At 40.6% G+C, this 26,424-nt stretch overlaps 2 protein-coding genes across 3 annotated transcripts in view; one reads left to right on the top strand and one right to left on the bottom strand.

Annotated features, from left to right (window-relative positions):
• The first annotated feature begins 4,354 nt into the window (after positions 1 to 4,354).
• HSPA13 (heat shock protein family A (Hsp70) member 13) lies at positions 4,355 to 11,724 on the top strand. Its single transcript, XM_026076017.1, has 5 exons — positions 4,355 to 4,433; positions 5,499 to 5,839; positions 6,821 to 7,034; positions 7,610 to 7,777; positions 9,397 to 11,724. Exons 1-5 carry the CDS (start codon positions 4,409 to 4,411, stop codon positions 10,065 to 10,067), a joined length of 1,419 nt encoding a protein of 472 aa, XP_025931802.1. The 5' UTR covers positions 4,355 to 4,408; the 3' UTR covers positions 10,068 to 11,724.
• Positions 11,725 to 17,134: 5,410 nt separating this feature from the next.
• LOC112971012 (multidrug resistance-associated protein 1-like) overlaps positions 17,135 to 26,424 on the bottom strand; it is a 37,555-nt gene continuing 28,265 nt past the window's right edge. For both annotated transcript variants that reach the window (XM_026076019.1, XM_026076020.1), the window contains 6 exons: positions 24,962 to 25,063; positions 23,870 to 24,013; positions 22,014 to 22,172; positions 19,293 to 19,459; positions 18,030 to 18,224; positions 17,135 to 17,550 (listed from right to left, as the gene is read on the bottom strand). In XM_026076019.1, coding sequence (XP_025931804.1) covers positions 17,439 to 17,550; positions 18,030 to 18,224; positions 19,293 to 19,459; positions 22,014 to 22,172; positions 23,870 to 24,013; positions 24,962 to 25,063 — 879 coding nt within the window. In that variant the 3' untranslated portion in view covers positions 17,135 to 17,438. The remainder of the gene's footprint in view (positions 17,551 to 18,029; positions 18,225 to 19,292; positions 19,460 to 22,013; positions 22,173 to 23,869; positions 24,014 to 24,961; positions 25,064 to 26,424) is intronic.

Raw genomic sequence — 26,424 nt, 5'->3', positions numbered from 1 at the left:
CTTGTTGTCGTTCCTAATAGATAAAATTGAAATGTCTGACTGACATCCRTATGGATTTCATACACAAAACAACAATGTGATTGAGAAAACGGCCTCCTGGGAGCCTGCTGGGACTGTTGTTCATCATCATTATCACTCTCATGATTCATGCAGATTACGAGACTCCCAGGCTCCCTCCTTCTTGTAGTCCAGATCATACTTTSCAGCACTTTGTTTCCACCCAGCTGTTGGACAAGCAATCCATTTTCAAGTCTCCCCAGGAGCTACTGCTGTACTGTAACTCCTGCTTCTGCATGGGGTAACTGAGCCGAGCAGAAGCTAAGTGATGGGCTCCAAAGCACAACATGAATCCAAGCCAAGACAAAATTCAGACCCACCAGACCAGGCTGCCTGTGGCAGGGGGTAATTTAGCCAATCTCACAGCAGCCATTCAGCCGCTGGCCTTGCGGCTGCTGCTCCAAATGGCACTACGGGGAATCAAAAAAAGAAACTCCCAGCTACCAGGCCAGTAATTGCCAAGCCTGTCTTGTCTCTTAAATGAAAGGTSTCTGCATTTTATTTTTACACCACAGCAATCAGAGTGCAGCCCAGATGAAATTCAAGTAGAGAAGTGGGAGAGAGACCCGTGCAAATCTCACTTCTGTTGCAGAGTGTTTTTCCTGGACATCTTTTGAACTATGTTATGCTGTTATCACCACACCTGTATTCATGAAAGAGGAAATAGTGATTTCACTGTTAACCTCAAAATGATTTCATAAGGGTTCAGCAGAATGGATATGTCAAGAGAATTAAATAAACTGTACTGAAAAATGAGACAACATTTTCATGACTTATGCCTTTACAAGAATTTGGATAAAGATTGCAATAGGTTAATATGCTTTATATGTATCTGCAAGTAGGTAACTGTAAAATATAAAAAGGCATCTCAAGAAGCAGTACTGCATAACAGAGACATCTGCTGGAAGCTTGCTGCAATCGCCTTGCCCCTCTTAGTTCAGCCCTTTTTGGCTATTAATCCTAAAAGTAGCTGTAAGCTATTTTTGGTGCCTCTAGCTGGAGAGCTGGTTTCTGGCTAATTAAGAATTCGTTGCACACCTCCTTCACAATCGCCAGTCAACGGGAGCAAGAAATCTTTAAGCTATATTCCGGAATTTAAATGGACACTTTTGCATCTAAACTGAAGGTTATATTTTCTCTTACGATTGCCTGTCTCTCACAGGAAGACTGGGCGCTAATGAAATCCTTCCCTTTCCCAACCATATGCAGCAGGAGAAGATCAATGTTTTAATCTGGTAAAGGAACTATGAGTGAAGTTCTCTGCATTTTTGTAATTCCGATGATGTGACTGCACTAAGGCGAAGAACCTACTTTTACCTGAATTTGGAACTGCAAACGAGATTTCAGATTTTAGCATCTAAATAAATTGTCTCCTTTCTCAAGGAGTCATTAACTACACTCTCCTAATACGTGGATCCAAATCCCTCTCTCCCTTCCTCCTTGATGGTGGGAAAACAGAGTTTGGTCATAGTGTCTTGCTGGGACCAAAATGTTTTGACCATCCTCCTGCAGTCTGTGTTTCAGTTTTGGACACCGGCTTGAAAATGATTAAGACAGTGCAGAGGGCACTCACTGAGTCATCCCCAGAAAGAAGGAGAAAGAAGTAGTCCTGTTTCGTAAAATGGCAGARAAAAGGATGTTTTGCGAGCCCAATTCCTTTTTCTCGGAGTGCTGGAATATAGCTGATGCAAAACATCCTATAAATCAAAACAAGCTTTATTTGATTACACTCGCAATGAATGCTTGAACTGTGTTTAACACATCACAGGTCTATGGTTTCAGTGACACTCCCCAGTGTAACAGCTTTTTCTGCAGAGACTGGCTCCTATCTGATGGGAGACCGTTTTTAAACCAGTCTCTGCTCTTACCTTATGAGAACAATTCTCTCCCTCAAGCTACTTGTAGGCAAAAACATGCTTACCTCCACCTATCAAAGCACCAGGGGAAACAATATCCCCTTGAAGGAAATCAATCCTTGAAAACCTTCTGAAATTTTTTAAACAGCTTACTACTGGAGTGAATAGATGCACGAATAAGCATAAATAAGCACTTACCTCAAAGGTAGTTGTTACACATCTACATTAAAGTCAATGGCAGGTAAGTGCTGCCATATATTCAAGGGCCTGGTAYATGGTCACCAATGGTTTATCAGTGCTGCACAGCCCGTGCAGCTACGGCATCCAAATTACTGTAGGTACCAGAACCTGCTTGGTCACAGCAGCCCATGTTACCGTAGATCCTAATTTACCATAACTCAGCTACATCCAGTGAAGCTATGATAGGTATAACATTTTGCTGACACTTTATCACAGTGTGACAGTCTTTTCAAGGGAGCTGCCTGGGTCTGCGGATGTATGGCCTGTCTTCAGGTGAGCCGCTGAACACTGCCGTGGTGGCCTTGTGGGCTGTTAYGGGAATGTGGCTGAAGCACTTTATTCCTGAAGAAGAAGACCTGCCTTCCAGTCTCTGCTCCAAGCAATGCCAAAGTATTCCTCATTAGGCAGTCAGTGGGGCAGGGACAACTTTCCCCTCCCAGTTGAACAGGCCCCTCTCTCTGGACCAAGAAATATTTAATTATTCTATGCAAAATCAAAAACTACTTTCTCAGGAAACACTGAATGCACCTTTSCACTTCTGAATAACCCTCTCCTGAGGTTAGCATCCCCTCAGACAAGGGAAGAAAATGAAAGCACCCTGGATGACTGCTCTAAGAGAGCAGGTAAAAGAAGCTGTTTTTAACACTGCTGTTACCTAGGACTTGATTGAGCAGACACGCTCGGTGACTGCCCAACAAACTGAGCCCTGCAAGCCCGCTAACTTTAGCTCTACTTATTTTGCAGATCCAAGAGTTCAGGCATCTTTCCACAGGGTTCAGGAATATCCATGAGCAGGCCTTGACACATCACGGAGAAGATACGGGGAAAAAATGAGGCCCTTCTGGACTTCATGTGAGCATGTGTGCTCAGATGAGCTGTAGATCAAACATTGCCTTCAAGGGACYACAGAGCAAGCAGGGTGGATCCAGCCTTCGATTACATAAAAGCCAGAAAGACCTGCAGGGAGGAAGACGGCTCCTGCAAAGGTTTCTGTAACGAAGGAGAGAGCCCAGGACACAGTTGCTGCCGGGCAGAAAGSCCACAAAGCATAATCCTGCAGCAAGCAGCTCTCTGCTCTCCTTGGTTTGACTCCCAGGCAGGTGGCCCAAGCTGGGTAAGTCTACAGGGAATGGACGGGCCCCTGGGGACTCAGAGTCAGGTGGGAACAGACTCGACTGATGTGCCGAATTTATCAAGCAGCTTTATGGTGAAGAAATAGGACAGAAGCTGTATAGGAAAGGGCACCTGAATTCTGCCCTTCAGCATATGCATTACCAAGTGATCACAAGGTCTTCCAGAGTTTTAATATCAAGGATAGAAACAGAGCCCGGTCTATGCTTCAGGAAAGGATAARACCTCCAAAATGAGGTTTTGTCACAGTATTTTTTTAAAAAAACCTGTAGCTATCAGCATTCCTACGGAAGCGTGAGGTTTCAGATGAGTCCTATGTATGTGCATATGTGTATGTGCATGTGGTTGCTATCAAATACCGTATTTATGAATAAAACCCTGTTTAATTATACGCTCTGTCTTCACTAAGCCTTTTTCTCTGAAAGTTGCATAAACTTCAAAATATATGTGCCTGCTCTTGAGTGTTATGAGGGAAGAAATTCTGTAAACAACTATTATAAGTTTTTCCCCTTAAATAACTTCACAATGACTACAGCTAAAATGGTGCCACTTAAAGAGACATCGATTCATTTATGATGTATGAAAAAAAAAAATTAGATCCATAATTAGAAAACCACCCTGAATGCGGGAGACTCTGGTCCTCTCCCCAGAGGTACCGTGGGAGAGAGGAGACCCACTGCGCCCCAGCCTCGCGACTTGGATCAGAAGAGGGGGCGCGGAGSCCAGGCGGCTTCTGAGGGCGGCAACCCAGCCCTCGCTACCAGGACGGTTGCAACGGCCGCGCCCCCTGGCGCAACCTCCGCGCCATGGCCGGGCGCCACCAACGGAACTACCGCTCCCAGCAGGCACCGCGCTACACCACTGCGCATGCGCATCCTCGCACCCTCCCAGCTCTTCCCCACCCCTGCTGYCCATTCTCTCAACCGATTGGCTGGAGTCACCCGGAAGAAGGCGTGTGCCGCAGCCTGCTGGGAAATGTAGTTTTATCGCGCTAGAGAGCAGGTGAAGGCCGCTGGTGTAGGCGGGGCTCTCGGACTACAAGTCCCGGCGTGCCGCGCGGCGCGGCCCGGAAGGCTCCGTCAGCAGTCGGCGTTGGCGGGTGGTGCTGGAGCCGGCGAGGAGCCATGGCCGGGCAGATGGCGGTGCTGGGTGAGTGCGGCCCTGCGGCTGCCGAGGGGGTCGTGTCCGGGGGGCCAGGCTCCTCCCGGCCCGGCAGCGGGGTCTGAGCGGGCTCTGGGYCCCCTTGTGCGGCTGGCGGGGCCGGGGGGCCCGTGCCGCTGCCTCGGGCGTGCGGCGTTGGCCGGGGCTGCGAGGGGCTGCCAGAGCTCTCGCAGTCCTGGTCGTTAGCTTTGTCTTCCTGCGGCCTCTTTTTAGCACAGCCCTCCTTTTTGTTGCGTGTTTGGCGCGTACTCTTGTTGGCGAGTTCAAGAGCTGGGCTTGCAGCCCCTGCTGGGCTTGCTTTTCCACTCCTCTATGGATCTCTTTAAAATTACTTCTGCTTGCAATTTATGCAACTTATGTTTATTGCCTTTTTCTCTGAGCCTTGGTTTAGCTTGCATTTGGGGTTTCTTGCTTTATGTCTGTTGATTTCATATAAAGGGGGGGGGAGTCACTTTCTGTGCTTAAACTAGTTGACATCTTGATTTCCACGTGTAGGAAAGATTCAAGAGTGTGGGAAGATGCTCTTTGGGAGCTATGACTGAAATAGGTGAAGTTATGGTTGTGTATCTCCTTATTTTGAGACTTTGGCTGAAGTTGAAGGAGGAATTTGAATCAGGAGTTTGTCATTTCACTTTGGTTTTGTGTGACCTCATTAACCAGCTGTCTCATAGGAATTATTCATAGGTGATCCCCAGAAAATTAGTAATTAACCTATATTTGTGAATCACTTTGAAGATAGAAAAAGAATTAGTACAAGGTGGTGATATTTTTGGCTGTTCCTCTTTTTTGAACCTATTTAATGCCTAAGAATTTTATCTCTGCTAACCAATTTGGTAACTGGTTAGCAGTGRTTAGTAATGGGACAGAGTTAAGAGACCCTGAACTTGCTGATGACCTTTAAAGAAACTGAAAACTAATTAGGTAGTTGAATAGGCTTCACAGAGCAAAATAATACTGCACGAGATGTGAAGTGTAATGTGATGTTGTTTGCCTTGACTTCTAAGTTTGAAGCAGTAGGTACTTTAACCCTGTTTTTTAAAATCTGTGTTTCAGGTTCGGCTGTTCTGGCTCTCTTGTTAGCTGGCTATCTAGCACAGCAGTATTTACCAATGCCTACACCAAAAGTAATTGGGATTGATCTTGGCACAACTTACTGCTCTGTTGGTGTCTTCCTTCCTGGAACAGGGCAGGTGAAGGTTATTGCAGACGAAAAYGGGCACAACAGCATACCAAGTATAGTGTCTTTCACAGACAAAGACGTGTATGTAGGATATGATGGCCTGGAACTGGCTGATTCAAATCCTCAGAACACTATATATGATGCAAAAAGATTCATTGGGAAAATCTTCACTCCAGAAGAACTGAAAAGTGAAAGCAGCAGGTATCCATTTAAGGTAAATTGCTATCTTCTTCAAGCAATAATCTTTAGGAAGCTTGAAGCATATAACGGGTGACCAACTTTTCTGACCCTGTGAGTAATTCGGCAAAATCTGATATGCCTGAAAACCATAAGATGCATTGTGCATATCTGGGGAGGAGAAGAGGAAAGAGTTGTAGAAGCAGTATACTTCTGCATGAGAGTTGATAGTGATTTTCCAGAGACCCTTTCCTCTACTGCGAGATGTTTTTTTTTCTGGGTAACCTTCCAGATACTTCTTTTAAAGTTCAACTTGAAAGTCTAGCTCTGCTTCACTGAAACTTCACTTTTGCTCTGAGATTAAAACAAACAAACAAAAGAAGTGTGTAAGTCATGTCTCCTCTGTCCCAGTGCTTTTTTTTTTCCTCTAGCACTTTTTGTAGTGCTAAGTGGACCAATAGTAGACGTTGAAAGCTGCTTTTTACAGAAAGTATTGCATAAATTTAGCATGATGCAGTATTTGCTGAAAAGAGGCAAATTTTCAGGTAATAGAAACAGTCTTGTGCATTCCTTGCTTGTTAAGAAGAACTGTTCCTGTACCAGCCTGTTTGCTACCTTTCGGGAAGAAGAACCCGTGGGATGCTTTTTCAGTAGGGTGAGCCTAATCATGAAAAGCATTACTTTTCTCTTTGATTGTGGTGTTGTGTCATGTAATGTTAAAGTTAATTGCACAGTTGCCAGATTTTAACTTTTTTAATGTATCTGGGCACAGTGGACTACAGTGTTTCAGATATATTCCAACCACTTAAGTGGCTTGTTTTTCAGGCTATTCACAATCAAGGAATAAAAGTGATTCAGGCAAAGAGGCTTTTGAGTGGCAAAAGTACATTCACATTTTTCAGGAATAAGCAAACTATATACAAATACAGCTTTTGGGGGCAAGAGGCAGCAGCAAGGGGGTAGTTTTTTGTAACAAACGGATTTCACATCTCTGGGTTGTGTTGCTTTTTTCTTCCAGATTTTTAACAACAATGGCTCAGCTGAATTTTCTGTGACAACCAATGAAACCTTTCATGTCACTCCAGAGTATATCGGCTCTCAGCTGCTCCTGAAATTGAAGAGAATGGCGGAAGACTATCTCGGCATGCCTGTTTCAAAGGCAGTCATCTCTGTGCCAGCAGAGTTTGACGAAAAGCAACGGAATTCTACCATTAAGGCAGCTAACCTTGCAGGTGATGTCTCTTTATTCCAATCTCTTCCTATGAAGCCCAAAGTTATCTTTAGGTTTATTTCATTACAGCAAAGTCTTTGGGGCTGATACAGAATTAAACAGTGAATCAGTGAYAGAAAACCATAGAATTGATTTTTATAGACTACTAGCAATTGTGAAGAACAGCAAAGAACTCTTGGGTTGCAAGAGATGCAGCTGATTAATGCAAACATACATAACTAGAAGAAATAAGTTTTGCTTAGGGAAAGTAGTCTTTTGGTAATCTCCAAGTAGGGAGAATTTTTGAGGCACCCTTCAACAATAATTTAAACACAAATAGAACCACTGTGAAATAAGTTTCCTCAGTAAGCTTTCTCTGGAGAAAAGATGTTTGGGTAACTTGTGGTTCATGCCTTCATCATGGCACTGAAGTAGGATTACTTTAGGCTTAAATAAGAAAAAAAGTTTTCCAAGCAATAATACTTTATTAACCATCTCACTTAGATCTGATGTTTTACTTGCGGTAAGTTTGGCTGAAAATTAATGGTAAATGCCTGAAGTGTATGTGACTATGGCTTGATTTCTTTGCTCTTGTAGGGCTAGAAATTTTGCGAGTAATAAATGAGCCCACTGCTGCAGCTATGGCTTATGGACTCCACAAAGTTGATGTGTTTAACGTCCTGGTGGTGGATTTGGGTGGAGGAACATTAGATGTTTCTCTGTTGAACAAGCAGGGAGGGATGTTCCTCACACGAGCCATGGCAGGTAAGAATAAGACTTTATTTTCTCAACAGGAGAATGGAAAGATGCACCTAAAGTCACCACTAAGGAAGGTTGTTTGTTTGTTTGTTTGTTTGTTTTAAACATACCACTCTCGTAACAAAGTGTTCTTTGTAAGTGTTCTCTGCTGCCTTTATGCAGAGTTAGGTTTGCAACTGCCTGCAATAGTTAAGAGAGACTCTCAGGTTTTGGTTGACTACAAAGTTATAAGCTGTAGTTTAATTTTGTCCATGGCTGTTGATGTTTGTGCCTCGTGTAACTGGTGGCATGTATTACAATTACTTTGACTAAACTAGACTTAGGTGTAGGGGGTGGGGAAGGGGGTATAACAAAGCCTTCTGTCACCTTTGTTTATCTGAACTGAGAGTATCTGCCAAATTATTGAAGAGTGCTTTAGACATCCTTGCCTTGCGTTTGGCTCCTGCTCAGATGGGCAGGGACCTTGCATTCTGTTAACCCAGAAACAAGTTTTGTAATAGGTATATGCCAAAGTGGTTCATCACTTGGCACAGAGTTCTGGCAGGAACCTCTAGCAGAACTGTAGTGAATACACAACTGCTTTGCAAATGACCTGGATTCAGACAGATCTGAGATGTAGTGCTTCCTTCAGCTTTGCCTTGAATGAATGAGTTTTATGTGAGTTGATGCTTTGTCCACTGAGAGTGGAACAGCAAGAAGCATTTAACAACGTCATTCTGATTTATTTGGATGGATGTCCATTAAACTGAATTCTTGTTTTCTGTCAAAACAAAAAGGAGGAAATTTGACAGTATTGTTCGACATGGATGAAAATTTACAGGTCTACTCTAGGTCTATTGAATGGAAAGCAGGAGTAATTATTTAAGTTATTGGAAAGGTTGTTCAGGAATAGCCTTTAAGAAGAAATTGGGAATGTACAATACTTCTTGGTCTCTAATGGCTAATAGAAGATCTTTCTGTTAATAGAGCTTGAAGCTTACTGTCTGCATTACATCACTTTCTTTTGCCTTTGTCAGGGTGTGTGTGTGTATATATATATATATATATATATATTTATATATATACTTCAGTAGCATGTAATTTTCATGTGAATGCAGGAAGCCCTTCAATAATTTGAAAATGTTAAAGCAGTAATCCTTATGAAGCTGTACGGCAGTAGTGCTGAGAGAAAAGCCTGTTCTGGGCGAAGAGAGAAATTTGTCTTAAGACTGGGAATTTTAGTTGGAAAAAAAGAAGTAGTGGGGAGTATTACACTTCAGCTAGAGGGTTCTAGCTAGAATTTTACCTTACTACAGTTTATTCTATATAAAGAATAGCTCCACTGAGTTAACAGCAATGACTTTTCCGTTGCACTGTAACAGAGCTATTTTGGGGGCAGGAGAGATTGCTGGGGTAGATTCTTCAATTACTTGCTAAATAAAAATCTTGAAATGGTTATCTATCCTGTGTTCTTCAGTGGGTAATAATTATGTCCATTTTTCCAGCTCTGTGAGCTCTTGCTCTGTGCTTATTGTCCTAGTATCATTGTTTTGGTTCTTGAGAACCACCTCTGAATAAGAGAAGATGCATTTTGCTTTCTGAAGTTTTTTTTGTGATGTCTGATGCACTCTATTCTGATGTTTTAGGTAACAACAAACTTGGAGGACAGGATTTTAATCAGAGGTTGTTGCAGCATTTGTATGCTCAGCTCCACCAAAGGTGTGGTTCTCTACCATCAAGAAAAGAAGAAATACATCGACTCAGACAGGCTGTGGAAGCAGTTAAATTAAATTTGACTGTGCATGAGGCCTCTACAATAAGAATGTCATTGACTATCCCAGAAAAGATTACAAAAGATCTTCCAGAAAGTGAGCTGAACACAAATACCGTGCTTAAAGACAAGTCTTCACAAATAACAAAAGACGAGAAAAATCTCATAGGAGGCAATTCACAAGTGCAGAACAACTTTGTCAAAGTTGTGTTTGAAACAGAAATCTCTAGGAAGCTATTTGAGATGTTGAATGAGGACCTTTTCAAGAAGATTCTTGTGCCCATTGAACAGGTGTTGAAGGAAGGCCATCTACACAAAGCAGAAGTGGATGAAATTGTGTTAGTTGGAGGCTCCACGCGGATTCCTCAAATACGCAAAGTTATTCGAGATTTCTTTGGAAAGGAACCTAACACCTCTGTAGATCCTGATCTAGCAGTTGTAATGGGTGTAGCTATTCAAGCAGGAATCGTTGGTGGGTCCTGGCCTCTCCAAGTTAGTGCTATAGAAATTCCTAATAGGCATTTATGGAAAACTAATTTTAACTGAAAATAAACTCTTTCCCATTGCATTCCATCTCTCCTATAGTGTTCTTTGACGGTGCATACTTATCTAACTGGCAGTGAAGCCTAATCTTAGCCATATTATATCCATTTTTGTATCTATTCCAATTAGGTGTTACTGGACACCTAATTCTGTTAAAGCTAGATGTTACTTTAAAGGTATGAGTGATTTTGAAGTTCTGAAGTGTCCCCTGTTGACCTGTAGAGGGGAATATTGGGTGAAGATGCTAATGATGACAGTCACGTTCTCTTGCTAAATTTTGTTAGCAAATCCTGAAGAGGTGTGTGTTTAAAAATGAAAATATAAAGGGAGTGTGACCAAAGGTTGCAGGTAATGTGTTATTGTGCCATAGGTATTCCCATGTTTAATATATTTACTTTGAAAGAATGTGAATCAATGTTAGCGTACATAGCACTAGCAGTGTTGAGCTTAAAGTTATTTATTAAATTGAGTCATTTGAGCATTTAAGCACCTTTCTAAAAGGCATATTGCAGCTTGAATGAGATTTACACTTTCACTTGATTCTTCTGCTGTTCATAACAGCATATTATTCAGACTATATGGCAAATTCTTGTCTCCTGTTTCAGTCAAACCATGTTAAGAAATTTAGCTCTTGTTAATGCACAGTGCCACTTAGTGTGTCTCCAAGAGCTAAGTTCCTGGTCTGTGTTTAATTGTTACTCGTAGGTGCTGCTATCATACCACTAATGTTCTTACCAGAGAACGAGCGCATAACACCAACTATTTATAACCCCCTTCATATGAAAACTGTATAAACTTTATGTATTTTTTTAAAAAGTTATACCTGTACATCTTTCTTCCCCTGAATTTGACCAACATGAATTTCATTTTTGTGCAATTACAAATGTTACCTCTTTCCCTGGCCCCCACCCCAGCCTTATTTTTTTCAGGGAGAAAGTGTGGGACAGAAGGGACCTCCTGGATGAAGTTTAGTTCCTGAAGTTTTAGTAATGGAAATTCACCTAGCTCTTTTGTGCTTTTTAGCTAGTATCTCTGGTTTAGGTTACTTGTCCTAGTCTCCACTCTAAACTGAACATAGATTAGAGATTGTTGCTGCTGTTCTGGGAGGGAAATGGTGCATGTAACCCAGGATTTGAGGTAGCATTTCTTGGGACTTTATTTTAGGCAAGTATTTTGGTGCCCAGCTATCTAGCAAATGCATGAGGAGAAGAAATCATTACTCATTTTGGTGACTGAGTTCTACTTTCTTTGGAGAGTTAAAACAACGTTTAAAAGGCTGGATGTGTTCTTTTTTGTGTAGAACTGTCTTACTACAATGAAAACACTTCATTCAGCTAAGACTCATTTAGATATCCATTAACAAACCCCAGTCTTAATCAGGTAAGCTCTAATCAGGTAGTCTAGTGGTACAAGTGGTACTAAGCATTTTTCTGTATGCCTCAATTTTTTTTTCATATTAAGCTTACCCAGATAAGGTTTGGGGTTTAGTTATAGTCTCAGCTATGACTATAGTAAAGTAGTCTTATTGTTCTCCTGGTGGTAGACCTGATTTATGGCACCACCACCTCAGTTGTGCTGATTCAGCTGTTTGTATAGCTATAGTGTAAATCATATCTTTGAAGTATTCCAACTAAAAAAAAAAAMAACAAACCTCTTAAATTGAATCATAGTTTCATGTAACCATTCCATCAGCATTGTTTAACTTCACAGAAGATTCCCAAAATATTGCTAGTATCTTTTTAATTTCACTGAGTGGAAAACCAAAGTGATTTTTATATAGGATTTTTTTTTTCCCTTTCTACTGCTTTGAGCGTGACCCTGAAAGTCTGTGTGGAGCTTTCAGTAAAAAGTGATAACGTATTCAAAAGAAAATATTGCACAGTTATAAAAAGTGAGTGGTAAGGGACTAAGGTGAATATAACTAAAACTCCTGACTTGGAAGAAGTGTAGCTTCAGTGAAATTGTGGATGAATGCCAATATACTGTACAGTTCTCATGCAGTTGCTATCTTTGCCTTGCAGATACTGTAGGTATTTAATTTAAGTCTTGAGTCATTGTGGCCTTTCCTTCTGCCCTGCTGTAAATTCTTCTCAAAGTATACTGGAATTACAGTAGGTCTAAAGTCTTCATTTTTAATGCAGTTTGTGAAATGAGCAGACCTGCATTAAAAATAGAACCACATTGTAGTTAAGCTAAACTATCAAAGGCTTTTTACAAGTTTGGGGACAAGTCAGGCAGGAGTCTGAGAGCAACTTTTAAATGTGAAACTCTTAATGCAAGTAAATGAAGTACTTCTAATGTGTACTCCTTCACTCTAGCAGAGTTCAACAGTTAAGTTTCTTCCAGTGTTAATCTGGGAATTGTAAAGGAAGGGTGAGTTGTTTACTTGAACTTCACAAAAGGGTATTTATTCAGATTTCTCTGCAGATTTTTTTAGAGATGTTACTGTACATTGGATATCTCAGAATGCATCCTTATTTATTAGATAACTTTTCTGAATTCTGCAGTCAAGTTATTTTGTATCTTTGGTTTTGGTACTGTATTTTGGCACAAACCATTGAATTTTAAAGACGAGTGGAACACTGTACTAAATGGATCTTTCCAGGTATACATGTGTACTGCTTACCACCAGAAGTCTGTTTAAAGGATTTCAGCCTTCAAATAACAATTTGTTTACAAACTGTCCTTCAAATCCGAATAATGTTGCCTATGGTATAATGCAAATATTTATATAGGTAACGCTTGTTTCATGGGTTGAAATTCTGAAAGTATAAGATGCCTCACCAATTGTATGTTCCTGAGTTGTTTTCAAATGCAGAAGATAAAATGCATTTTATAAATAACCTTTTAGAATGTTTTTAATAAAAGCAATTTCTCTGTCCCTTGGACATGTCTTGTTTCAGTTTCTCAGGGAAAGACTTTAACAGCACTGGTTTCCTGTTCCTTCCTTGAATTCCTTGGGGCTGAGAGGATAAGGTTGTAACACCCCAACTTGCCAAGGTGCTGCTGTAGCTTGGAGTGAGATCTTCTCTAGGAATGGGCTCAGAGGAATGTTAGGAACCGCTGCGGCAAGGAGAGGACTCTGGCCTCTCAAGCTGCGCTATGGGATGGGGGAAGGGACATGAAAAAAAAATTGCACATTGGTGCAGGGAAAAGCAAGGAGTGACTGGGAGGAAACACTGATGGGGGAGGGAATCCCTCATCAGAGGGGCAGAGGGACAAGCAGGAGCAGCAATGATCTTCCTGCTCCTGGGGATGTGGGAGAAGGAGCAGCTCCCGCCCCTCTTACTACTGTGCCTGTTGTGCCCTGACTGCTGGTGCCCTGGACATGGGACAGGTATAGATAGACCTTCCCCTGGTGTTGGTCAACAGCTGCAGGATGGACATGGGCAGAACAAGAGGAGACAGAAGTGTATCATGATGGCTCCAAACGTGTAAAGTGAAGGTTGAGGGCAGGCTCGTGGAGAACAGGAGCAAATGTGCAGTTTGAAAAGTTGCAGGCAGGAAAGCTGGCCCTGGTGGGTTCCAAATAGTCCTTGTTGCTTCCAGGAGTAGTGGGTCCCTACATATATGTCATGTTAGGGTTCAGGCAGAGAAAAGTAAGTGCTAGAGAACCTGAAAGATGGTGGAGTTTCATAAATGTATTTTTTTCAGCCTGCAGCTTAAACCCAATCTAGAATTTCCATGAACAACTTCTGCCTGGAACCACAGTGAAAGAAAATGCTACAGCACAGTGCTTTTCAAGCAGCAGTCCTGGCCACAGGCAGAACTGCTGCCTTCTGAGAGCACCGTGCAGCACAGAAACAAGAAATGGCCACTTGGCCTCTGTTGATGCTGATTTGTTGTGCCTGAATGTGGGATTTACTAAACTCTTCAAACTTGGTGGCTCCTGCTTTCACCCAAACTGTTTCCAAAGGTAAAAAAAAGGGGTCCCCTAAAAGCATGAATAAGGAGAGGAACTTAGACCTGGCTTGCCCAAGAAAAAGAATGAGCAATTGGCTGCTGGTGTCAGCTTTTACCTTACACTTTTGGACCTTGCAAAATACAGTGGCTGCTTGAGGCTGGGCAGTCCCTCCCTTTCATAACCTTAACCCAAAGGTGCACCCTAACCACCAGGCTCAGAGGGGAGACAGCCAGCCCTGGTCAAGAATGAAAGAATCCGTCCTGGAAGGTGCTGGTGCCAGCCGGCCATGTGCTCCTTTGGTCAGACTCAGTAGCTGTTGTGGCTTTGCAGTTGTGTCTTTTTCTGACTCTGGTCTGAAGCAATTTCAGAGCACCAAAGTCAGAGAGGTCAGCATTCGCATACCTAAAGGAAGGGCTATGGAATAGGGGCTTCCCAAGGCTCAGCTTTTCCCTCAAGAGCTTGTCAATTCCTCCCTTCTGCCAGCCACAGATGACTGCTGGCTGTTAGGGGAAGCTTGGACTGGGCTTAGGGTTAGCAGTCTGGCTTTTATATTGTGGGGGCAAGTGACATGCAAATGGTCTCTAAAGGTGCATAGAGGGTTAGAGGTGGGGTTGTGGGTTGGAAAAGAAAGGAGCAGAGCACTGAAAGTCTGGTGAGGTCACCAGGCAGGGAGGGGATAAGTTTGGATGGTCAAGTGAAAGGAGTGGAGAGGCTGAACGCCTGTGGKCTTTGGCAGGTTCCTGTGAGGGAAAGGAAGGGCTGCCCTCAGCTGTTTCCAGTTGCTCCTGTGATGCTGCCAAGAAAGTCTGGAGTAAGGGGTGGAGCAGGGTTGAGGGAGCCGGAGAAGAGCCTGCCTGTTGGGTTTTGAATGCTGTGGGGAAGGAAGCCAAAGCATGGCACAATAAAGTGCTGTTCTGCATTGCTCCTTGCAGAAAAGAAAACTGAAGCACTGGGCCCTTCAGAGCCTAGTGCTCATCTGAGGCTCAAGCCTGATAGCCTGCACTGTCCCACCCTTCCTTTCCCTAACCCAAACAGCCTAGCTGGGAAGCAGCCTAGTCAGGAGCCCCTCAAGGGGATGAGCTGATGGGCCCTTTGGGAGCAGCCCCAAACTGGGCTTTTCCACACTTGCCCTCCCTTGCACCTTATGTCTCAGTGGCCCACTTGGAGCAGAGCCTTTCTCAGGTGGTTGGTGCCTATGGGCAACCCCACAGGATGAAGCTGGGACCTGTTGCCAGGCCTCATGTCTCACATCGTGGTGGAGCCTCCAATGCCCTGCAGCAAGAGCAGGAGAGGTGAGGTAAGTGCTGGGCTGGCCTGTGGGGCTACAATGTAGTTTTGCCTTCACTGTGAAGGAAGTTAGCTGGTTACGTATTGATGCTATTGTGTTCRGTGGATTGTGTCAGGTACTGCAAAGCACGAATGAATGTTGGGCTTGAGGCAGCCAAATAAGCTTATCTCCCTAGGTGCACATCATCATTGTACATCAGGCTTGAGGGATCAGAAGTTGCAGATCCTGGGTGTTAGTCTTACTACTGAATTGCTTTCTTCTGCCTGCCCTAAGCCTGTTGCACGGCTTAATATGTGAGCTTGGGAAGCTATTGCTGCATGAAAATGTAGCAGGAGCATCTCACACCGATTCTGCCTCTGCTGCACGCCCTTTTTCCAAAGTACACCTTTATGCGAGTTTACTTCAGCTTGCTAAAAGAGAAGGAATAGCTAGCTAGCTTTTGCTGATACCAAACCTTTGCTTTCTTTTCTTTCGTACTTTGCAATTTTTCAGGGTCTGCAGCTTTCCCCAGCTGTGTGCTCTGAAGGTAACCCAATGCCATAAGGCTATGTTAGCTCATCAGTAAGCAAAGAAAACTCCTCTCCTCTGAGAGAGGGAAAAGAAAACAAGCCAAAAATTACCTGCGCTGAAGCCAGCCCTCAACTTATTTTCGCTGGACTTCTTTGTAAAAGGGGTTGCTGTGTGAGGTACTAAAGTCTTTACTCTCCCTAGCCTTAAGCCTAAACCATATTAATCAGCTTCAGCCTTTTACAGCTTCTCCTGGGATGCTTCTAGGAAAGGGTGAGTTTGGTGGGGAGTATAAAGGCGCATAGGGATGGGGACCAGGTGAAGAGCCTGCCTATGGCATGTTATGCGTTGTGGGAAAGGAAGTTAAATGTTGGTATGAGAACGTTTGCTCTGCTGGGGAGGTGCTGCTGGTTTCGCTTTGGAGGAAAGATTAGGAAACTGCAGTGCGCTGCAAGAAGCTGTTTTCTCTCCTGACAAACTGTCATAACCTTCTCTCTGGGACTACCAGAAGACCATAGTTATGTGGCCTGTGTTGTTCCTGCTCTTAAGTGGTTCTAAAATCAGCTTATCTTGTTCTTCTAATAGATTTGTGCAGGTGATAGTATATGCAGTTGTGTTTTGTAGTCAATTAAACTAGATACTCCCTCTTTAATGTAGGAAGGCACAGTTTCTTTTTAACCTTCAGGAATGGATGGAGAATTAAGTAAATGAGCCCTTCTTACTTCTGTAATTAAGCTAATCGTTAACTTCACAGAATTAGAATCACATTCGGGGGAAAGCTCTTCAGAAAGTCTCCATCACTTCTTTCCACCTTTCTAAAACTGCAAACATGGCTTGCTTGCCTATCAGGCAAGAAAGTAAGATCCTACTCGAGTGTCAGTGTTGCAGTAATGAAACAGGGCTGCAGTCTGATGCTCAATTCACATACTTAGCAGATGTTTTTGAAAGAAGTTTATGGGAATCTTATTTTTTAAGATAATATTGCACTGATTAAGTTGGCATTGTATTTGAAGAGATTTAGGAGCTGTAATAAAAATGGAAAATAATATTTATGTGGCCTACGGATGTATATATGTATGTTTAACTGACACTTTCAGTAAATGTGCATAACCTGTCCTGCTACTCTAATCAGTGTTAAGATTTGCACTAAAATCTACACCAAAATATATGTGCAATTATGCATGTCCTAAAAATCAGCACCAAGTGATATCAGCCTGCGTGTCAATAAAATAAACATTCTTGTTTTTTAATAAGGTCATGATAAGAATGTATTTACTAAATCAATCAGCATTATGTCCAAGCAATTTAATTATGTACCCTTTTTTAATTAGAAACAAGGATAGAGACTAGTGACTTGTGTGAACAGCAAGATTTATTTTTAGTCTGTCTTTGCTAGTGCAACATTTAAAACAYGCCATAAAAATCATTGTTTCATTACATTATTCCAGTGCCAGTATGATCAAAGTAAGTGGTTCGTATAAAAAGACAAAAAGAAAAGTTATTTTAAGAAACCTGATCAATATATACAAATTTCAGGTGTAGTAAATAATAGCAATGGGAGGAACCTTCAGGGAAGCTAGTCTGTTTTATAACATCAGGAATACCACATATCCCTAGAGCGTTTACTGGAGTAAAGAATTCTTGTCTTTATTAAGAATTCATTCATTAGGTTCCCTTATTTTGTTATCCCAGCCTCTGCAACCATTTCAGAAAAAGCACCTTTCTGTTGTAACAAATTATGTGGTGTATCAAATTCTAGAATTYTTCCTGCGTCCAGAACAAGCACTCTACAATGCAAAAGTAGAAAAATTATGAGAGAGGAAAAATGAGCTGTTCAACCATCTTTTCCAGTCCTACTACAGGTATCTGTTAATTGGAACTCTGATTTAGAAGAAATCTCTCTGCATTAGGTAATTCATCTGTTCCTAAAGCTAGGAATTTCTACATTTAAAAAACCTTTTGAAAATGGATTTTTTGCTCAGTTCGTGAAAATTCTGTAGTGTAGTCTATTTATTCTAGTAAGTTACATGGTTTTAGTGTACCTTAGGGGGGGAAAGGTTAAATTCCTTCTGTGATTAGAAGAGAGAAACAAAACACAGATTAGCAGTACTTAACATCAATGCACAGGTCTTTCATGATACCTTGGATTGTATGGGTACAAAGCCACTGAGGTAAAAAAGTGTTAGGGCTGTCAAATTTAGTAGGTCYGAAAACCAATGTGTTTAAAGGAAGCCACACGTTTTTAAAATGGTCTATCAAAACTTACCTCTCTGAATCCATGATTGTATGTAACCTGTGGGCTATAGTTAGTATTGTGCAGTTGTAAAACTCTCTTCTGATGGTGGATTGCACCAAGTTATCCGTTTCCGTATCAACAGAAGCTGTCGCCTCATCTAAGACCAGGATTTTTGTCTTTCGTAGCAAAACACGGGCAAGACAGACCAGCTGCCTCTGCCCAACACTGTTAAAAATACATTTGAGAAGGTCAGGTTAGGCACTTTGAGGAAGACGAGAACAACTTTTTCCTCACTACTAAATCTCAGGCATTTGAGTTGATTTAAAGTTGAAACTAGGATGGAGTGTATCATCTGTTCTGTCTTCATTAACCACACTTTATACATTAAAAAGATGGGTGAAATATGTTCACCTCATTTTGGAAGTTTTTTTATTTTTTTTTCATGCTCAGCATACCAATAATAGTTAACGTGTGACTTTTAAAAACAATGYATACTTGCAAAACTTCGTAGCATAAATCTGGTCTTGCCCTCAACTTCTATATTCACGTTATAATGGGGACTCTGAATAAGCCGGACTGATAGCTAAACCACTTCTTAAATAAGGGATGCTCAAGGTAAGAGTTTTGATACTCTTATGAATGTTTACTTTGGTGTATGCCTCCTAGAAACTGCTTCCTGAAAATGATCTGTCCTAAAAATTCAAGTTAATATTCAGTATAGTCTGCTATACTTAAACTCTTATGATTACTATTACAATTTTCTTACACTGTTAAATTCTGGTCTGCCCCTTTGCTGCTGAAAGCTTCAGTGTGTCAGTATGCRTGTCTCCTAGAGTTTAGAGTCCATCTATGTCAAGTGTCTCCTTCCCCGCATATCTGCGGTCATATTGCTCTAGAAGGAAAAACTGAGTTGCTTTGCTTAAGCAAATAAGGCAAAGGAACAAGCTCTTTGGAGCTTTGCCTTCTTTCCAGTTGTTTGTATGGCAACACTTTTCTATCCAAGTATTGTCAGCTGGTGCATGAATGCCTCTCACACACTTGCCCACCACTTAGGCACTTGAGCCCAGAGCGGACCACTTCCCTAGCCACCCACATAGGTCTGGCCATAGGACATTGCACAGCTGTCATCAGCTGGCCACCTCAAAGAAACTCTTACTACCAGAATACTTCTACTTAGAATGAAGGGAGGAGTGTCATTTTTATACTGGTATTTTCTGAAGCAAATTGTCCTGAAGTAAGACATAGTTTTACACTGTCAGGAAATAGTGCAAGAGAACTTGCTTGTTGGTATACCTGAGGTTTTCACCACCTTCTGAAATCTCATGAAGGAGTTTCTTTGGGAGCGACTGAACAAAATCTTTTAAGTTGCACAGTTCCAGTGCCTCCCACAGTTCGAGGTCGGAATGTTTTTCAAGTGGATCCAAATTTGACTGCAATGTCCCAGAAAACAAGACGGGATCCTAAATAAGAGCAAAATTTGAGTACACAATTCCAACACAGACCTAAAGAAATCTGTCATAAATCCTTACGTTAACTTGGGGAACTGGAACAAATCACTTTGGAAATGGAGCTTTGCAAGAGAAATTGCAGTATTTTGAAGCTGGTGGATGAAAAGATGAAATCACATGGGGGTCTGAACATGCTCTGTTCTTTATCAGTGTGAAAAGCGGACAGCAAAAGATTTCTCATACATATTTATTTTGTGCTACCAGTTCAAGGGCTGACTGGAGATCTGCCCAACATCTAGTAGCTGAGACAACATAGGAAAATAGTAGTATTGGCAAGTTTATGAAGCTGGATACTGGATACTACATTCATGAGCACTATTAAGAAAAATTAGAAGGCTACGATTTTAAGTCAAATTTTCTTCATTTCCTATGGGAAAGGTAACATTCAACAATGAGAACTAGACCAGTTATTGTATAAATGTTTATTCAATGAGCATCACTTGCTTCTGTTTACTGAATAGAGTAAGGAATGTCTGGAAAAGTACATGTAGACTAGTAAATGCCCAGCTGGGGCACAAATGAGGATATGAGTCACCTCCAGCACTTCCCGACTAGTGAAAGCTTGTGTCTACTGTCTTAATCATGTTTGAACACCTTTGTGTGTACATATAAAACATTTTTTCTTAAGAAGATGAATTTAAAACGTCTCTGCTCGGCAACATATGAACACCTGCACACATTATAAACATAAGTGCTATTTTCAGAGGCAGTGAACAGACATCTTGACAAAAGGCAGTAAGAGTGGGTTGTAACCCAATGTGTAGACTGTAAAGGGCTAGTAATGTCTGCTAGCAAGTTACATGCAAGAGGAACAGTGATAATTTTAAGATAGTCAGGTGACTAAAAACAACTAAGTTACAATGGTGTGAGATCTTGTGCACATTCTTAATTTAATTTTCATGTTCCTTGCATTAGATCATCATAAAGGTAACCTGCTAATCTATACTTTATTATGATTGTTCAAAATTGTATGAGATGTATTTGATTATACTACAGAATCTGAATAAGTATGTGCACACTGAAAGTTCTAGCATCTAGCCTTGACTTTTTTTCTGTCCCAGACTTTCCTCTTCATCTAGTTCCACTCTCCTTGCCTACCCAGTTTCACACTCTGGACCCCATCTACTCGTCATAAGCTCTAGTCTCCATTTTTCCACCCTTCCAGTTCTGGTTTCCTTATCTGTTCCCAGCTTGCTGGTTGACTCAGCTTTTCTGTACCTGCTCTCAGTTTAGTTGCCTTGATCTGGATCCAATATACACCATTCACAGTAAGTCACACCTGCAACTGCAGTTGAGGAAAAACTGTGTAGCTTACAACTGCTGCACATGTTGTGCAAATTCTTAGATCATTAGCTGATTAAAGAAAAATGTTACTATTGAGCTTGTGTGAATTGCTGTATTTTGCAGTCTTGCAGCATAACTAAATTCAGGTTAATATTCTCATTTCTGACCCAAAAGTTATACCATGACAACCGTAAATTTATCCTTCCCTTCAGCATATAAATTTCTCAAAGGAAGAGCATCCAAGAATTTGGGGAGATAAAGTACTTTTTTTCCTAATCAGCTCATTCTGTGAAACACCCAAATTCTTTTGGTTTAAATATGCTTCCCCTAGCCTCCTCTCCCTGCACAGTCTATGGTAGAGGCACAGGAAATACATTGACAGGGTAAAAAGTTCAGAAAAGTTAAAAGAAAACAGAACTTCCTATGGAAAGAGTCATATAAACTTAATGCAAGTTACATCAACATCACCCATACAGATACATTTGTAGTAATGGCACTCGGAGAACATGTGAAAAGTCTCTCCAGGTGACCATTAAATTTGTGTTCTAGATTTTATTTTCTATTAGGGTATTTCAAAAGTAAGTAAGTCAGATTAGCAGTGTAACAAGAATCCTAATGATATGTGAACTGATCTTAGTTTTCTGCCCTGTTCTGAAGTAAGCAGGGACAACTCCGCATGACAGACCATAATGGATTAACTTAAATACGTATACATGACTCATGTAATCTATTCATCACTTTATTCCCTAAATTCTTCAGAGACTCATATAGTTATTTTTAAATATCTTTGCCTCCAGGTAAGACTTGAAAACATCATATGTAGCTATACACCTACAGATTCTGGAAAACACATGAGTGAGTTAGTTATTATAGTTAAGACTCTAAAACTAAACCTGGCCTAATAAGACCTAATGTCACACTTGTGGTCTCACCTGTTTCAAGGCTTCTTCCACATTAATGCCAACACACAGATGTGACTTTTTCAGGATAGCATTATGCCAGCAGTAGTTAGGATTTAGTCTAATCAAAAAGCTGAGACTCAAATATTTAGTTCTAAAACCTGATAGGCCAGTACAGAATCTGTTTTCAAAGATCAGTAAAATACTATTTGAGTTTTATGCCCCTGCCTCTTGGCAATCTTTGGACTCATAATTTCTCACAAAACATTAAATGTCTCGCGTCAGTCAACTGCATAATAGCTATCTCTAAAAACAGATCTCACCTGTGGAATAATGTTAAGATTTCCACGTAGGTCATGGAGTCCAATAGTGGATATATCAATTCCATCAATAATTATTTTGCCTCCAGATCCTTCTAGAACTCTAAACAAGCAATTTGTGAGTGTTGATTTACCAGCTCCTGTTCTTCCAACGATTCCAACCTGGAATAGAAACATTTCTGATAAAGACTATAACATCCTATACTATGTGTTGTACATGAAAAATGATTTGTAAGTTCAGTTTCAACTTTCAGTTCAAAACTTTTTTTCTTTTTTTTAACCGACATGCAATATTGTAGGTGGATAAAACTATGTTAAAAAACTTGGTATATAGGACTGTTTAAAACTCACTTTTGGGCCACTTGGCTCAGAATCACAGTTCTCCCTCAGAARCTGTACAGCCTATGCCTGGTTCAGAGGGAGACCCTTCTTTTTCCCCTTTCTTTTGTCTAGCACTCTTGAGCTCAAACCAATGACTCCCAACAAGGTCTCATGCTGTGTTCCTTGATCCCAAACCCAAAGCTGATTAGCACTAATCTGGCAGCATATTTCTCTAAATAAATATTCAACACAATGGACAACAAGTTGAGTTTCAAATTTGAATCCTTCTTAAAACTGCTAAATTCAGTTGGAAAAATCTAATCAGGAATGTGAATATCCACTCTTCTGAGAGGAAAGTGCTCCTCAGAAGCATCACCTTAGGATCACATGGTCTAAAGGTCACCTTTTCATACAGGCACTAAAGCAGCATGGAACTGAGACCAGTCCACATTTCCCCCTATCTAACACTATTAGGCTGCCACTCTCTAACACTAACACTGCTGAGATGCCATTCTCATGAATAGCTTCACCTCTGCAGCCACTAAGGCTCAGAAAAAGATCTACAATTTAGTTTCAGCCTCATCTTAAAACATGCAGTAGCTTGGCATAAACAAATACAGCAGACTTTTTTCCATTTTGTTCTTAAAAATGACTTGGCTGTATCAGCTCAGTGTGAGGCATTTGATCTATCACAGGATTGGACAATCAGTCTAAAGTACTAACTGGAATTTAAAGGCAGTCATTATAAATCTGTCTAACCATGGGGTCAGTATAAATTGGTGGAGCTTTACTGAAAGACCAAAAGGTATAAGCTGGCTGTGAACTAGCAAAAAGACTTCTAACTATTAGTGCAGAGAAGGTCAGGAATACTACTACAGTTAGAGTACTACAGGCAAAAAGACATTAGCGTCTGACGAGGTCAAGAAAGACAAGTTTGTATGATATGGGTACCTTTGATACTAAGGGACAGCATTCTGACTCAAGTGATCCCTTCCATTCTTATGATTCTACATCAATGGACCTAAGTCACTCCATAGCAGTTAGCCATCTGGTCTCTTGTAATGGCAAATGTAGGCTCTGCTTTTTCCAGCCACTACGTGACTAATTCTAAAATAGCAGTTTAGAGAGCTTATGAAGCTGTATTTACACTCAGAAAGAATTTTTTGAATTTTGATCGCCTTAATTATTACATAGTGAAAATTCTAAAAAGCATTTCTGGTAACACCTTTCCCCTACGCATTTTTTTCCAACTAACTGAAAGTTAAGTAAACATTTATCTCAGATTCAAAGAGATTCTTCCCCAGTCAGTGTGTGTGGGGAAATAAAACATTATGCCAGTTTCTTACAGTGAGTAGAAGAAAATACTTTTCCTCTTCCCATTTGTCTTTCTTTAATGTCTCCTCCACTTAACATTTTCCCTGTTCAACATAATCTTGCTATATATAGTATTGGAGTCTTCTCATATGGAATCTTTTTGAAGTAGAAAGTGGAGGAATAGAAGTTTGTATGTCTGATTTATTTCTTATTATATACAATACCTTCTCTTTACTCCGTGTCTGGAAAGAGACATTGTTCAGGGCTAAACCAAGATCTTTTCTGTACTGAGCCTTGTAGTTAATAAACTCTACTATGCCTCTCTCGGGCCAGCCCATGGGTGGCCTTTTCGACATAATCCAGGGTTCCTGGAATTAAAACCATTGATGTTTCAGTACATGACAGTAAACGTGTTACAAGTCAACTAAAAACACTGGGAAAATGATATGCAACTCTAAAAATCCAAGTAGGTTAGAATAATTCCAATGCAATATAAGGGAGGAAGAAGTCAATTATTTTAATGGACACTGGATGGCAATAACATTCAAACTGATTCCCCCCGCCTCAGAAATGAACATCATATGTATTCATTTTGAAAGTCAGCTGAGTTTAACTGGATCGCTGCTAATGGTCTGGTATCTGTTCAGTCGATTCACAGGCCTGGAACTGAATGTTATCAGATGCCTAACCTCCCAGACATTTAAAATGCACAATTTACAAGAAACTTTTTTTTTCCCCCAAAAAAGTAGAGAAGGAGACAACAGAAAGATGTGAACAAAGGTAAAGAAACAGGAAAAACTGGAAAAGGGTAGAAGAGAACGAAGAGAAAGAAAAGGGATATGTTTGAGACAGACCAAGGCTCTTGGTCTCTCTACTTGATACAGGCTCTACGCTCAGAAAAGCACAATAACCAAGGCCAATTGCTTTGAAAGAAATGTCTCTCCAGCCATTAGATTAGTAATAGTGAGGGGTCTGGCAGGCCTCTCTTCCCTGTCTTCCCCCCCTTAAAAYGTTCCTCTTGATTGCATGTATCCAAGAGAGTTTATCTGAGCTGTGGCTAGCTTAGTCTCATTACAAAAGTGACTGCTAAGAAGGATGCCAAGAAATGTATTTGTCAGAACAGAAGCAAAACTGCAAGTACAATAAATATATTTAAGAAGCTACACATTATTCTCATGTAAAAATTTTGAGAAAGTATGCAATAGCAAATTATAACCTGCTATTACTGCTTGCCAATATTAAATTCAATATACATTAGTAATTTTCTATGCATGCAAATTAAATATTTTATTTACCTTCTCAGAAAGAATGCTCACCTCTTTATCCATTTTTGTGTATTCACAAACTCTTTCAATTGAAACTGCATTGGTCTCAATTTCACATGCTTTACGCACCCAAAAATTTAGACTCTGAATTATCTGGGGGAAAAAAAATGCATTGTAGAATGTAAAAAATTGACTCTACTAGAATAGAGAATAGTGAATTTCAAAACTTACCTTGAATTTAATCAATTCATAAGGCTGGATGCTTAACTGAGGAAGCCAAAAAGTATACAGAAAATTATGGCCTGCCAAATGAACTATCATTTAGGAATCAGTGATCTCAATGTTGCTCTGAGCACTTCTTGTCTCCTGTCAAGACAGCCCAATGGCTATTGTACTTTTCACCAGTGTAACACCTCCAGAGATCTGAAAACATTTCAGGATCAACATAAAGTGCCCTGTAATTGTACAATATGTTGAAAGGAAGGTCATATATGGCCCATCTTGTGGATACATTATTGTACTATTCCCTAAAGTAAGTTAGCAATGCAGAACAAAGAATCTAGAACACAGATATTAATCTGGTCTATTATGTCTGCCAAAATTTTTGTTTTCAAGAATTGAAAATGCTTCTGCAGACAGAAGTGGTATCACCTCAGTATAATGGAGTAGTAACAGTTTTGTGGTTAAATATTCACACTTCAAAAGGAAAAAAGTGAGCCAGAAGAATTCTTAAGAGTCAACTGTTTTGAGATGCCATAGGTAACCAACCAAAGAATGGTGTCAATTTGACATAAAACAGAGGAAGGTGAAAAATCCTGCAGTACCTGTGACTGCCATCACTGAATATTTGGTGATATAAAGGAGATTGTTCCGTCTCTGAATAATGAAAAATGGAACTCTTGTGAGTTGGAGGAGATGTGGATATGCCACTACTATTGCCTGGCAAATTTTGTTTCAAATTTTTATTAGTTAGTATATGCCAGTGATGTTTGTTAAGCACATACCATAGTGGGAATCTGCCCACCACTAGGCTCCTAAGATTAAAGAAACTTTGGATGCTTACTTTTTGTGTATATAATATTTAAGCCTATTTTAATTAGCTGTTCACCAGTAAATCTTATCTTATTATAGGACACCTTCCAACTGTGGCTCTCACATATTACTTTTACAGGCATGATGCCAAAGTAAATGACTCTAGTAAACTTTTAAGTAAGCATTCCCACACAGCATTAGGTAAGTTAGTTAGCAAGAACAAGAAATCAAATATGAATGACATTTGAACATGCTCAAACTTCTTTCCTATTACTGATTTAATAAAACACTTAAAAGTAAACCACACATAGTTGGATTAACCTTATTTTAAGCATGTTTTAATAAGTATTCTTTCATTTAAATTCAGAAGTGGATAAATAACTATTAAGCTTCCTGGAATTAATGGAATTCAAAGAAAAATTCTGTTCTGCCCATGAGATTCAATTTCACTGATGTCACTGATGTACATGTTCATCTACTCA

This window comes from Apteryx rowi, unplaced genomic scaffold (genome assembly GCF_003343035.1).
Source record: "Apteryx rowi isolate R43461 unplaced genomic scaffold, aptRow1 scaffold_42, whole genome shotgun sequence".
Classification (NCBI taxonomy): Eukaryota; Metazoa; Chordata; class Aves; order Apterygiformes; family Apterygidae; genus Apteryx; species Apteryx rowi.
Note: the sequence above shows the minus strand (reverse complement) of the source record. Positions and strands in the feature narration are given on the sequence as shown.